Source organism: Meleagris gallopavo, chromosome 10 (assembly GCF_000146605.3).
Source record: "Meleagris gallopavo isolate NT-WF06-2002-E0010 breed Aviagen turkey brand Nicholas breeding stock chromosome 10, Turkey_5.1, whole genome shotgun sequence".
In the NCBI taxonomy this organism is placed as follows: Eukaryota; Metazoa; Chordata; class Aves; order Galliformes; family Phasianidae; genus Meleagris; species Meleagris gallopavo.
In genome coordinates this window covers 12,230,254-12,243,531 of record NC_015020.2, presented here as the reverse complement: position 1 = coordinate 12,243,531, position 13,278 = coordinate 12,230,254, and the positions used below count along the sequence as shown (strand labels likewise).

Below are 13,278 nucleotides of genomic sequence, written 5' to 3'. Positions count from 1 at the left end.
GCAGTGCCATCCAGCAGCCCGTCGGTCAGGTACGTGCGGAGCTGCGCCCGCGGTTCCTCGGCTCCAGCCTTCCCCCTGCGGGCACGGGGCTTCTTGGGCGAGGGCCGCTCAGCTCCACGCTTCTCCTTCAGCGCCTTCACTTTGCCCTCCAGCACGGCGTGGGGGTCCCGGGGGGCTCTGCGGGACGGGGCCCTTCCATGTGCCCTGCGAGGAGAGAGCGCGTGAGGGCAGCCCGCCCGCGGCCTACGTGGCCGGCCCCGAGTGATGCCAAGCCCTCGGAGCACAAACCCTGCATGGAAGCGCCTTCCCAATGGCACCGATGGAGCCCTCCGTGCCCCGCTCGGCCCAGCAGCCTCTCATCCCCTCCCAGGGAGCCCGCAATGCGCTGGGGATGAAGAACACCCCTCCGTCACCCTGGGCCCCCACAGAGCCAGGACAGCCACGAGGGCCGGGCTTACCCCGAGCATCGGGAGAGGGCCGGGATGGAGGGAGAAGAAAGCGGAAGAGGAGAAGGAAGCATAGGGAGGAAATTAAAAAAAAGCAGCAAATCCCAGCCACTCCAGCCCTGCCTGAGCTCCGCCGCTTGGCTGGGCTGCTGGCTGCGGCCGGCCCTGCCTCCCGCCCCGGCCTCCCCCTCCTCCTCCTCCTCCTCCTCCACCCGCTCCATGGCGGGGCTCCCAGCCAAACCCGGCACAGATGCTGACACCCAAGCTGGAGGGGGCCATGGGGCCACCGCGGTCACACGCAGCCCAGGGGACACCGGGGACACGGTGCACCTAGAGCAGTGCCAAGGCCACCCGTGGGACACCCTCTGGTTGTGCAAACAAACGGCCGGGACCCCCCCCCCCCCAGCACCCTAAGAGCGCTCCCCCATCCCTGAGCACCCCATGGTTCTTCTCTGGCATCTTTCATCCCCAGCAAAACCCGCAGTGCTGGAGCATCCCATGTGCATCACCCGCATCCCGGCTCTTCCTGCTTGCCCCCAGGCCGCAGCCGTGCCCTCGCCCCAAAGCCCAGCAGCCCCATCCCCGCACAGCCCCATCCCACCGCAGGGACCCCAATCCCCCCACGCTGGGCAGCACTTACCTGCAGGCACGGGACATGCCAGGGAGCTGCAGGGCCCATGGGCGAGGCGGTCCCGCTGCACGCTGCGGCTTTTGCTATTCATCATTGGTTTCATAATCCCGGGACCCAGAGGAAATCACTGGGATTATGAAATTGTTTTAATCCCCTCCACCCCCCCAGCTCCAGCCCCCACCAGCGCGAGAAACCGCCGTTATCTTCTTAAATCAGCCCCAGCAGGGCAGGGGCATCGCAATTTCCGGCAGCAGCGCTGCAAATCCCATTGGGGAGCTGCCGGGCCCTACAGCCCCACGGGGTGGATTCGGGGACCCGGTGGGCACAGCCCCACAGCACAGAGGGGGGGAAGGCGGGCGCAGAGCAGCGACAAACGAGCGTCAGGTCATTGGAAAACAAAGAGCTTGTAATAATGAAAAAAAGGACAGATTGAGTAACCAATCACTTTTTCCTTTTAAAAACACAATCACAGTAACTTTGCTTTTATACAACCACCTAGGAACTAGGAAACAGTATCACATTGTGCTATTTTTTTTTGTTGGGTTTTTTTTTCTTTTTCTTTTTTAAAACCTACTTATCAAGAAGGGTATTCCACACTTCAGAAATGATATCCACTCGGGAAGGAAAGAGGAGACAGCTAACAGCGCAGTCACAGTACACCATGAGTCCAAGCAAGCGGCAAGTCTTTGTCCTCACCTTTTCCACTTAGCCAAAGAGAAGAGTGGAGAAGGGGATAGCAAAAGAGAAAGGAAGAAAGCAAGCACCCACAGAGGACTAATCACACTCCATAATTACTTTGGACATCTACAGGTCGGGGCGGCAGAACCATGAGACCAACGTGGCAGGGATGGGGAGGGGCCGGGGCGTTCTGCAGCCCCAGTGCCAGGAGGATGAGGCCGCGGTTGGGCACCAAGCGGTGCCAGCAGCCCTCTCCTCTCCTCCTCCCACACACCTGCCTTTCCCAGTGGCGTTCCCAGGGCCAGGCTAACCCTCCAGCAGCGGTGAGGCCAGCTGTGGTCGGCACGGTTGCCGCAAGGATCATCCGCTCTTCCCCTAGGAGCCCCAAACCCTCTTTTCCAAGGAGACAAAACAACCCGGTCGCCTTCTGGAATAAGAACTGAAGTTAAAGGGAGGCTGAAGGCAGCAGCTCACTGTGCCCGTGTGCACGGTGGCACATCATGGGGACACCCATTGCAGCTGAAGGCCCCTGCACACATCAGTTCACCCAGCCCATTGCCAACCTCCATCCCAATCCACGCCGCTGGGACGGCTGCAGGTTCCACAGGGCTGGTTTGGGAGGAACGTGCCTTCCTGATTTCTCTGAGGCCGCCGGCAGGTTGGGAACTCCCTGCCAAAGGGGACGGTGCTTTATTCTGGGAGATAATTGTTGCCAGCTGCAGCACACCGCCTCCCCTTTTTGCTTATTTCTTCTGGCAGCAAAGGCAGAAACAAAAATAAAGGGAAGGGAAGGAGCCAGGAAGGAGAAAGGCTTTCCATAAGGCTTTGAGAAACGACACAGCAAGAATCTGACTGCTTGCAACCTGCAGCTCCCAACCTGCAGCACCGACCTTGCTCTGGCACAGGTCCACCACCACTTTGTTTTAACCTATTCCAAATGAAAGGAAGAGAACTGAGTTTCCTTCCTCAGATCCTCCGGGCGAAAAGCACAGCGGTTAAAATCAGAGCAAACGCAAGGCAGCAGTCAGGGGAGAAGCCGTGCTACCAGCCCAGGGCAAAAGAACAGAACCCAGGATGCGACAGCAGGGATTCCTGCAATCCCATCGCTGAAACCAGACGGGAGCCAACAGACAGCAGGGCAAGGATGTAATGAGCAGAGCCACCTCCTGCTGGCAGCCCAACACACTTCTGGCAGGACCTGCCGTGTGCTGCCTCTGCTGCAGGAGGAGAGAGCAAGGCGCACTGGTGCTCCTACCTACAGGGCTCGGCTAAAGGTGATTAAGGCTTTGAAATCCAGCGTGAGATCCGGACGATGATGCTGGGAAGGCTCTGCCTCGAGCTGCTCACACTGGAGCAGGACCCAGCCCTACCCTTACAGCTGCTACCGGTGTGACGGTGTGTGCTGCTGTCACACAGCAAGCCAGCCTTCAGCTGCCACCACAGCAGTGCCCGGAGTGGGAGCAGCAACCCAAAGTCAGAAAGAGAAGCTTTGGTTTCAACTCAAGCTGAAAAGAAAGCAAGCAATCAAAGGGAAACAGGTGCACAACCCCACGACCCTGCACATCTCCATCCACATTCCTGGGTTCGCGTCACCGGTACAACCTTCATTGCACAGGACTCAAAAGCACTCTCAGATGGTTGTTAGGTTCCATAAATTATGTGAGAACTATACGTAACACATACATCACATTTCCCAAAAAAAGAAATATATATGATAAGAAAAAGTTACATCAAATTAAAAAGTAGCTTCATGAATGAAGGTACTGCTCTAAGTGCACTTTCCCTGCAAGTGCAGCCAGTGCCTCAGCGCTGGATATGAAGAAAAATAAAATAAAATAAAACCAAAAATAATCAGATTTAAAAACTTAAGTCCGGTTTCAACCAGTCAAAACCGGGCCAAGCAGAAACCGAGGGTGTTCTCGGCACTGTCCCAATAGGGAGTCCCTATGATGCTTCTTTATCCAGACAGGTGTGTATGTCCTTGTTGAGACTGTAAACAATCCTTCTTTCCTGAACTGTCCTCTTTATTGGCAAAAGAAAGTAAAATGTTTTATTTTGTGTTTGTTTGTTTGTTAAAATAGGACATCAAAATTAACGCAGAAGAAAAGAAACAAAACACAGTGAGCTTGTTGGAGTCCATAGGATCTGGTCTGGAAGAGCTCGGAAAATGTGTTCAGTGTTTTCTCCTGTTTGCAGCTGGAACTGTACCAGAGATTGGGTTACTTGGGGAAGAGGGGAGCGGAACGAGAAAACAAAGGATGCTGAATAAGAGATCGTGGCTGCTTCATGTGTTCACTTCTTTTGCTAGGTCCTCTATCAATACCTTTGTGTCAGAAGACTTGGACCTGGGAAGAAACACAAACAGAAAACACTCATCAGGGAGCTGAGGCTGCCGCTTCCTCCTCCCACCCCCTCCAGGCAGCGATGAAACAGGAAGATGCTCTGCAGCCGTTACTGCACAATGCTCCCTGCATGTCCAGGTTGCCCAAGGAGGCTGTGGATGCCCCATCCCTGGAGCCATTCAAGGCCAGGCTGGATGTGGCTCTGGGCAGCCTGGTCTGGTGGTTGGCGACCCTGCGCACGGCAGGGGGTTGGAACAGGATGATGACTGTGGTCCTTTTCAACCCCGGCCATTCTGTGATCGTATGATTCTATGCTTCCTCACCCCAGGAGCTGCTCTCTTGGCCAAGGGCTCTGGAGCTGTGCTTGGGGGGAAGAAGTGATGCTCGGACACCAAAGCATCCTGCAATGCTTGGAGCACAGGCACAGCAGCAAAGATGCACAGCCAGTAGAGCCTGGGATGCAAAATGGGGGAACGTTTTGGGTGTAAGAACGAGGGGTGGAAAGAAAAACTGCATGGGTTTGGATGTGGGAGGGGAAGGGATCTGAGATCTCACGTGACATTATGAAAGGATAACTGAAATCTTGGGGCGGCCGGAAGCCCGGAAACAGGGGAAGAGCCTGTCCTGCACGTTTGGATGTCCAACCCCTGAGCACTGCTACTAGTGCAGGAGGGGACTGCCTTCACGAGAGCTCCAGGAGGAGAGGCCAAACGTACTGTGAAGCCAGGCGAGGTCTGCGCAAGGATATGCTCTGGCTGCGCTTCCACTGCTTGTTCTTACGGCGGTTCCGCACGCCATCCTCCTGGTCCATCATCTGATCCAACAGCGTCAGGTCGTCGGCGTTGAGCGGTGCCACGGAGATGTCCCTGACGGCACGGAACTCACCACAGTTGTTCAGGTGCTCGTTTTCCAGACGGAAGAAATTCCAGACAAACCTCCTGGGTGGAGAAGGAGAGAGATTTATTGACGCAGTTCCGCTTTTATAGGCTTCACTGTGTTTGGTGAAGCGCTGATCCGTGAGCCTGGACAGCACTGACTATTCCCACTGATCACAAAGTGCCACTGGGAACGTGCTTGGAGGACAGAGGAACAGCAAACAACTACCAGCAGCACCTGCTGTGACATCTCCCAGCTCCCTGGGGAAGAAACAGGCTGGCAGGCTCATTCATTGTCCTAACGATGACAGCCCGAGCCTGCACAGAGGCAGCAGGCATTACAAGAGGGAAGGAAAAACATATGGCAACCTCTGCCATGTACACGAGTGAAGTTTGGCTACAAAGATTATTCATATGGGGGTCTGCAGCAAGAGCACGAGGGTGTAAAGAGCCCTGAAACCCCGCAGGGCAATGGGGCAGGCTGCAAGCCAATGGGGCAGGCTGCAAATTGGTGGAAAGGAGCAGGAATCTGGGAATAACTGTAAACTTGAAATTAAGAGGTATATCAAATGCTTTTGCCAATGATGCAGTTTTAAGGTGAAACTTAGCAGTAACGCATCCTTTGAGATTAGATCCAGCAGCTGCAGAGGGAATGGTAAAAGCAGCCAAAGACCCAGCCCCACATTGCTGCAGTGTTCCTCAGCACCCTGCTCAGATTAAGTGCCTTGCAAGACCTCCCCCTCCAATTCAGAGTCCAAAGAGCAAGAGGCTTCCCACTCTGCTGATGTTTTACAAGTAATACGAAATCCAAACGAGCTGCTCAGCCTTACCTGAAAACCTCAAGTGGGGCAAAAACAGTAGAAATGATATCCCCAGCATATGGAAAGATCTGCATGGAAGTGAGGGAGATCTGGATGGTCCAGGCAAAGCGCAGGATCACGTCCTCAACAATGGCACAGTAGTAGTATGCCTGGAACAGGATACAGATGGGACAGGTCAGCAAGAAGGCCTTCAAGAAGAGGCAGGCCTGTGTGCTTCAACTATTAGATCAACTTTGTTGCTTGCACAATACAACGTACACGGTAACACATCCCCTTCGTTCCTGGGGAAAGGACCCCGCCAGTCATCTATGCAAAGCATTGCACAGTTGTGCCAAGGTCTGTTTTTAAATTGCCTTACATTTGCATAACGTCTCATTGTAGGTACAACCATCCTGGTGCAGAGGCAGCAGAGAGAGAATTTGTTCCCCGTTCACTAAAAGCACCAGCAGCAGCATCTCTTTGAAACCAACTCTGCTGCTGGAACATCCTCGTGCCCAGCACGCAGGGGGCACAAAGCAGCCAACTGCAACCTGCAGCTGAACCAGATGGAAATCCATTTATGTTAGCCGTCTCTAACATACTCACTTTCTGTGGGTAGACGATTCCTTCTCGAAGAAAGGTATTTTCACCAGCATTTTTGTCAAAGAGACCCCAGTCCATCTTCAGGTCCCAGATGAGGGTGTAGCAAGAGCTGATGAAATAGAAGATAATCCACAGGTAGAAGAACACTTGGGTGTCGCTGTGGTTTTTAGCTGCAAAAGAGAAGAACAGCACACTTGTGTACAACCTGAAGTGGATTGCTTCTTTAAAAAGCCTACGTAAACTCAGTCAACGTTTTGCATTTGGAACCGAGACGTGCAGTACAACGTTCGTTTTCGTGGCAGGTGATGCCGGCTCGTTGTCATCCTCAGTCCGGACAGCAGGGGGAAGCTGAGGGCCGCATTTCACAAAGGACACGGGCTGTACAAAGGAAAAGCAACGAGGCAACGAGGAGGGTTTCGTAAGAGCGTGGCTCAGTTTGCAAAAACGTAAACAGCAAATTAGTCCCCTAACAACCCGAAAGAAGACGGACGGCATGGGAATCCCACCGGCTGCTTCAGAACAGGGGAAAACAACGGGGCCGTTTGCTCTCTCCTTCCCTTCTTAGCACTCTGATACAAACGTACGGCAGCGATCCGACAAAATTAATGGGGTGAAAACGAGGGGCATGGTGGAAGAGCACGCTCTCCCCATTATGCCTTCCAGGCTCCCCGGACACGATGTGCAGGATATAGGTCAAACACACACGCTCGTTCTCTTTTCCAAACACATCCCCTAAAGCAAACCTATTAAAACCATTTCTGCAGCCAAGCTTCGAATCAGCAGGGGAAAAGGACAAGAGATTCACTTGAGCTGTGCAGGTCTGCCCAGCCTGCCTGCTGTCACACAGGGCCAGCAGCGGTGCCCTCACCCTCCTCTCCCTGCAGCCTTGGTGGCATCCAGGGCAGCTCTGACCCCGCTGCCACGTGGACGTCCTGCACCACATGGGCTCCAATGCCACATTTCCAAGTGCTGCTGGCACAAAACGGGGCTCAGGTGATGCTTGAGGCTTATCAATTAGCAATCAACTGCAAGACACTGCCCTCCCCCAACAGCTCCTTCACTAGGTTTTTTTCATTGGGAAAAACAGACAGCTGCTGATGTGCAGTGACCCAGACTCTGAGGCTGTGCCCTCCTACGTTATTTTTGGCTCACAACATCTCCACGTTCAGTTCCCCTACCAGATCCTAAATGATCATTCCAAGAGGCAGCAGCTAAGGGGTTAAGTGCTTTCCAACAGCTAAAACGCTCCAAACTACCCTGCAGGCTGCAGGCTCCCTACAGGGGCTTAAGCTTGAAGGTTGGGCCAGGCTGTTTGGTTTGGGTTTGGTTTGTTTTCAAGGACAGAATTCAAGCATACTGGAACTCTACACCTTCAGGGAGTAGTGGGAGGCAGTGCTGAGGGTTACATCCCTGGCAGTGCCCTGCAGCAGTGAGGAGCAGCCAAGTGGCATTGCTGGGACATCCTCCATTCATGGAGGGGATGGACCCAGACCATCCTAGCCCTCCAATCCCCCCACTGGCTCCTGAATTCTCTCTCACCCACCATCCTGCAGTGCACTCAGCTCCTGAAAAACTTCATTACAAAACCAAATCCACTCTCTGGCAGAATGCTCTCATCAGAACAAGCCTATTGTCTTCAGCCTCGGCCGTTGAGTCCCATCCTTTAATCACTTACCTTCTTTTTCCTCCTGCCTGCCATTCTGTTTGATACCTTCCTTCCTCCTGGCCTCATTGGTATTCAGCTGGCGCACAGAAATATGTTACTGCTCCAGGCAAGCAATTATATCTCAATCTCCACTGGCTGGTCCTAGTGGCCCTCTTCAGCACTGCTCAGGGGGGTAGAAAATCAAGGCATCTGCATTCTGCCCAGAGGCTCCATCTACCGCCTGCCAGTTTTTGAGGAGCAATACGTTGCTGTGTGTATGTACGATGTCAGGGTCTATTTCAACACGAGCTGCTTCATCCTATTTTTATTTTGTTTAATGATGTGCTAGAAACCACCAGATTCACCACTAGAGAGTCTCGGGATGACAGAGGTGCACTGGACTCCTGGTAGATCTCAACACCTCCGAGAGGGGAAAGAGACTCAAGTTCTCATCATGCCACGGGCTGCAGAAAACCTTCTGCAGCATAGCTGGCAGTCGGAGGTGTGAGGCCTTTTGTGCTGCCACCCAGCACCATCCCGAGCTACAAAGCCATTCCAAACAGCACAGGCACGAGGAAACACCGTCAGCACAAAACTGCAACACATGAAGCTGTAAGCACAGCTTCAGCTCCTCTTGCTATTTTCATGTGTGTTCTAATGAGCATGCCTGCAACCTGGAGGTGCTGGGCTGTGTCAGAACTACTTGAGTTCAGTGCCTTGCTGCAGCACCTGTGGCACCTCCGCTTGCTGCAGAGATGAGGGGGAGCTGCACGCTGCCAGGGCCACTTGCGACCTTCACTGCAGGATTTCCATTAGCATCCTCAGCTGCTCCTGTAAAAGGCAATCCCAGTGGGTACCCTGCACAAACACACCCGCAAATTGCCCCAGAAGGTCACACAGATAAATAATGGAAGGCTTCAACCTTTGAACTGAAGCTGTGAATGGCCATAGAGCAGGAAAACAGCCACAGGCACGTGTAGCAACTGTATTTACTGCCTGCAAAAACTGCTGATAGACAAATATATTCGATACCAACAGCAGCCACGGGGGAAAGAGTTTCTGACGTGCATTCTGAGAGAGTAATACTGTGCAGGAATTATAGCCCCTTCCAAACACAGGCAAGAGAAAAGTCGCTTTCCATCAAAGATAGACAGCAAATACTATTCCAAATGCAGTTAATATTGACTTTACTTCCAAAGAATACTATCTGTTTACCCTGCTGAATTATTCTGGGGAATGTAAACACTATATGGTATTCAACACAGGCAAGAAAAAAAAAAAGAAGAAATCAATGCCATGTATTATTGAAGACCTGGATAAGAGCACAGCAGCCCTCGATAAGCACTCGTGGTGTGTCAGCCACCACTGCCAGCTGCAGGCTTTGCTGATGGTGGAAGCTGTGATAAAAGCTGTCAGAAGTCTGAGGTTATCAGGAAACACAGCCAGGTGAGCCCTGCTGCACGATGCCAATCTGACTGAGTGGAGCAGTTCCACCTCCAGCATGAATCAGAAGCCCCTTGATCAAGGCTTGCCAAACACAGGCTCCTTTAATGGCAAGCCATTCAGCCATTCAGCCTCAGATCAGGCGGAACCCAAATGAAAGAAATACATATTTACAGCGTGCCCAGTGGGAATTGTTAGCAAACTGAGCACGTACCCAGGTAGGCTGTGAGCACCCAGGTAGGCGGTGAGCGATGTGCTCAGCTGCACCCCAGCACACAAAAGGAGGAGTGAGAGCCAGAAGTGACTTACTTACAAGAGAAGAGCCATCAGATGGCATCCCAAAGCACGTGCCTACTACCACCTTATGGCTTGAAACCAAGTCTTCCCGAGCCCTAACTACCCCTATGAAGGAAGGAAGGGCAGCAGTGCTCCCCCAGCCAGCAGGAATCTCTATTTAATGCTGATCGATGGCAGAGCGCATGGTGGGCTTAGTGCAGCAAAAAGGCAAACAGCCCTGAGGAGCACAAGCAGGGCTCATTGTGAGCTGACAGGCTTTGTCAAATACCAACCACTTCCTAAGAACAACCTTCCCTTAGATTCTGCAAACCTCTACTCTTGCCTCAGGGCGCAATTTAAAGTAAAGCAGCAGGAGATAGCACTGAAGAGCTGTCAGGAGTCAACCTCTAATTTCTTCTCCTATTTCAATCCTGAGTTTGTAGAACGGGGAAATCCCCAAATCCTGTTTTGACTAAATAAATATATATATTCTGCTGATTTACACAGGGTTGTGTAGGACAATATAACTGCGTCTAACTTTGAATCACCATATCGTAGAATCACAGAATGGCCTGGGTTGAAAAGGACCACAGCGATCATCCAGTTCCAAACCCCTGCTATGTGCAGGGTCGCCAGCCACCAGACCAGGCTGCCCAGAGCCACATCCAGCCTGGATAAGCACTCTCATGGATAAGCATTCTTTTTGTTAGGGAGATGCATGGTTTAATTGCAAGCTGGAGGAAGCACACCACTCCCTGCTGACAGATTGGATTCCTCTCCCAGTGTCATCTCTCACGTCTGAGAAGTGTTACCGGGGGGGTGTTTAACTGAGAAGGATGGGGCTTCCAATGCAACCATTTGCCAGCAGTCTCACTAATAAGAATAGCTGAATTCACCATCAAAAATAAATGCTGTGGTCTGATCTAGGGACTCAGAAACATTAAGGTCGGAAAAGACCACTAAGATCATTTAGTCCAACCATCCACCCTTCCCCACCATGCCCACTGATGATGTCCCTCACCAAAACAAATAAACCAACGGTGACTTATTGCACCTCCCAGGTTCCTGCAGCCCCAGAAAACCCCAGGTTGGCACAGATTTGGAAGGTAAACTGGTAGGCCATCCCTCTTACTTACACCTCACTCATTAGCGCTCTCGCTTCTCCAGTCACGTTAAGCTGGAACCAGATGGATGATTCATTGCCTGGTAGGGTGCCGAGGTGCCTCTCCCCCACAGCCCGGCTGCTGGCACCACCAAGCATCCCACTTGACATTTAAAGGCCTACAAAGAATTGGAAAATGTCCCTGCGGGATTTCACGCCTCGTTTGTGCTGACACTCAGGGTGCAGAGGCAGCTCCCAATCCCACTGCCTATAAATGCGTGCCACCAGGCACGGGGCTCGGTCGGGGGTGGGTCCCCCTCCATCCACAGCATCACCTGGAGCCCTGGGTGAGCAATTAGAGCCAATGAGCTGGCATGGGAAGCCAGGCTGGCTCTGGGATGGGGTCAGAGGCCGGGATGGAAATGTTTGCCCCGTGGCAATGCCTCACGTACTCTGCTAATGACACTGCCACCGCTCTGCCGGAAAAAAGGATCAGAAAGACTGGCTAATGAACACAACTCATTACTGAGGGCCTCCTGGGCATGGGATGACAGGGTTTCAGACCAAAATTCATCCTAGCTCACAGCAATGTGACAGACATTGCACATTTTGGCTCCAAATAATCACCCTGATGGAGCTGCCGGTATGCTGTGCTAAGGCGAGCAGCAGGAAGGCAGCCACTTAGGAAAGACAGTTAATCCCATTACAAAGTTTGTTTTACTTCAAGAGGCCAATCTAAGCTCTCTCTAAGGCTCTTGTGACACCTAAATCAAACGATCTGGCTCGCCACAGTGCTGACAGCTGTTCCAACACGGAGAAAGAGATCTTGTACTGACATGCAAGGAATAACAAAGGAAACGGGGTCTCACAAATACTGTGGTTTCATTCTGCCATAAAAAAAAAAGGCCCTTTTTAACTAAAAATTTGCACTTGAACTCTAAGCATCCTTTTGTTTTGCTTTGCTAGTTTCTCCCCACTCGTTTTACCGCCACAAGATCACAGCATGATTGGGTTGGAAGGGACCTCAGAGATCACCAAGCTCTACTCTCTGCCACGGGCTGGCCGTCCCCAAAGCTCAGGGTGCCCAGGGCCCATCCATGGCCTGGGGCACCTGCAGGGATGGGGCACCCACAGCTCTGGGCAGCAGTGCCAGCTCCTCACCACTCTCTCAGTGCTAAGTTTCTTTGACATCTTATCTACATCTCCCTTCTTTTAGTTTAAAGCCGTTCCCTCTTGCCTTATCGCTCTCTACCAGTGTAAAAAGATGACCTCCCTCCTGTTTAAGAGGCATTGCTATTTCCTGCACCAATGTCTGACTCCTTTAATTCATTTCAGCCCCAGCTCTCACGTTGCCTCGCTCATCTCCAGCTGTAGCCATTCAGGATCACAATGAATTACCATTCCACCTCTCTGCAAATTCCCTCCACGGGGGTCACGTCCTGCAGTTTCTAACACGGCGGCAACAAGCTATCAGTGATGCCCCAACTAAGCCACCAGCACTTTGGCAGGTAGAGGATGGCAGAGTTAAGACACAGCCAGGTATCCTCTGATACAGCTCCCAGTAGCACCCACCGTCCCCTCACCTGGAAGCCACAGCTGTGCAGTGCTAGGACGGACCCAGGGAGAAACAGTGACCCATTCCAGTTTGAAGTGAGCTGCACCTCTCGGTGTCAAGGCTGGCAGCAACCTCAACCACTGTGATGAATGAGGAGTGGGAAACAGACCTGCAGCCTTCCACCGGGTTTCCGCACAGCAGCACATTGCCCATTCATCTTCATCTGTTCAGGCCTGCTTGAAGCTCGCTATGAGTAAGAGATGGTCCAACACCTTCATGCAGAAGCTCATTAATCTTGGGACGACTGCTGCCTCATCGGGTCATATCTCTATTCCTCGGAAAGGCAGCAAGCTTCACAGTTTTCAGCTTAAAAAAAGCAAGTTACAGGGGACAGGGCTGCTGCTCTGCTGCACTGCAGCCAGCACACGCTGCAGTTGCTAGGTAGCTTAGAGTTACAGATAGGCCTCATTTGCCTGTGCAAACATATTCCAGAGGACTATATTTACAGAACACGGCCTTTGCTTCCCATTCCTTTGAGCGATATAAAATACTGAGAATTCTTCCTTTGGGAGCTTAGCAACAGTTGCCCTTTGGTTCCTGCTGTCTTCTCTGAAATGTGCTTGTGTTTGTGAGCTGGCAGCAGGGCGGGCAGCTCGAGTCAGCGCTCACTGCTCCTGCTCTCTGAGGGGCTCTCACTGAGCGGCACTAATTTGGGAGATGATAGCTTGGAGGGGGCTCTGCAAAACAAGCTTCATTCCAGGACAACGAGAGCGCCAGTCTGGGAGAGGACTAACTGTGTGTACTCTGGTGCCTTGGATCTAACAGCACAGCATAAAGAGCAGAGCAAGCTGCATTTGGAATCCAAACCCTAAGGAAGAAAAT

General features: G+C 52.3%; 1 protein-coding gene across 1 annotated transcript in view; it reads right to left on the bottom strand.

Moving 5' to 3' along the window:
• Positions 1 to 1,630: 1,630 nt before the first annotated feature.
• The window catches only part of XPR1 (xenotropic and polytropic retrovirus receptor 1), a 31,390-nt gene continuing 19,742 nt past the window's right edge, over positions 1,631 to 13,278 (bottom strand). Inside the window, exons 11-14 of the mRNA XM_019618382.2 lie at positions 6,379 to 6,545; positions 5,803 to 5,942; positions 4,814 to 5,035; positions 1,631 to 4,100 (exon numbers count right to left, since the gene is read on the bottom strand). Of these exons, the coding sequence (XP_019473927.1) occupies positions 4,040 to 4,100; positions 4,814 to 5,035; positions 5,803 to 5,942; positions 6,379 to 6,545 (590 nt within the window). The 3' untranslated portion in view covers positions 1,631 to 4,039. The remainder of the gene's footprint in view (positions 4,101 to 4,813; positions 5,036 to 5,802; positions 5,943 to 6,378; positions 6,546 to 13,278) is intronic.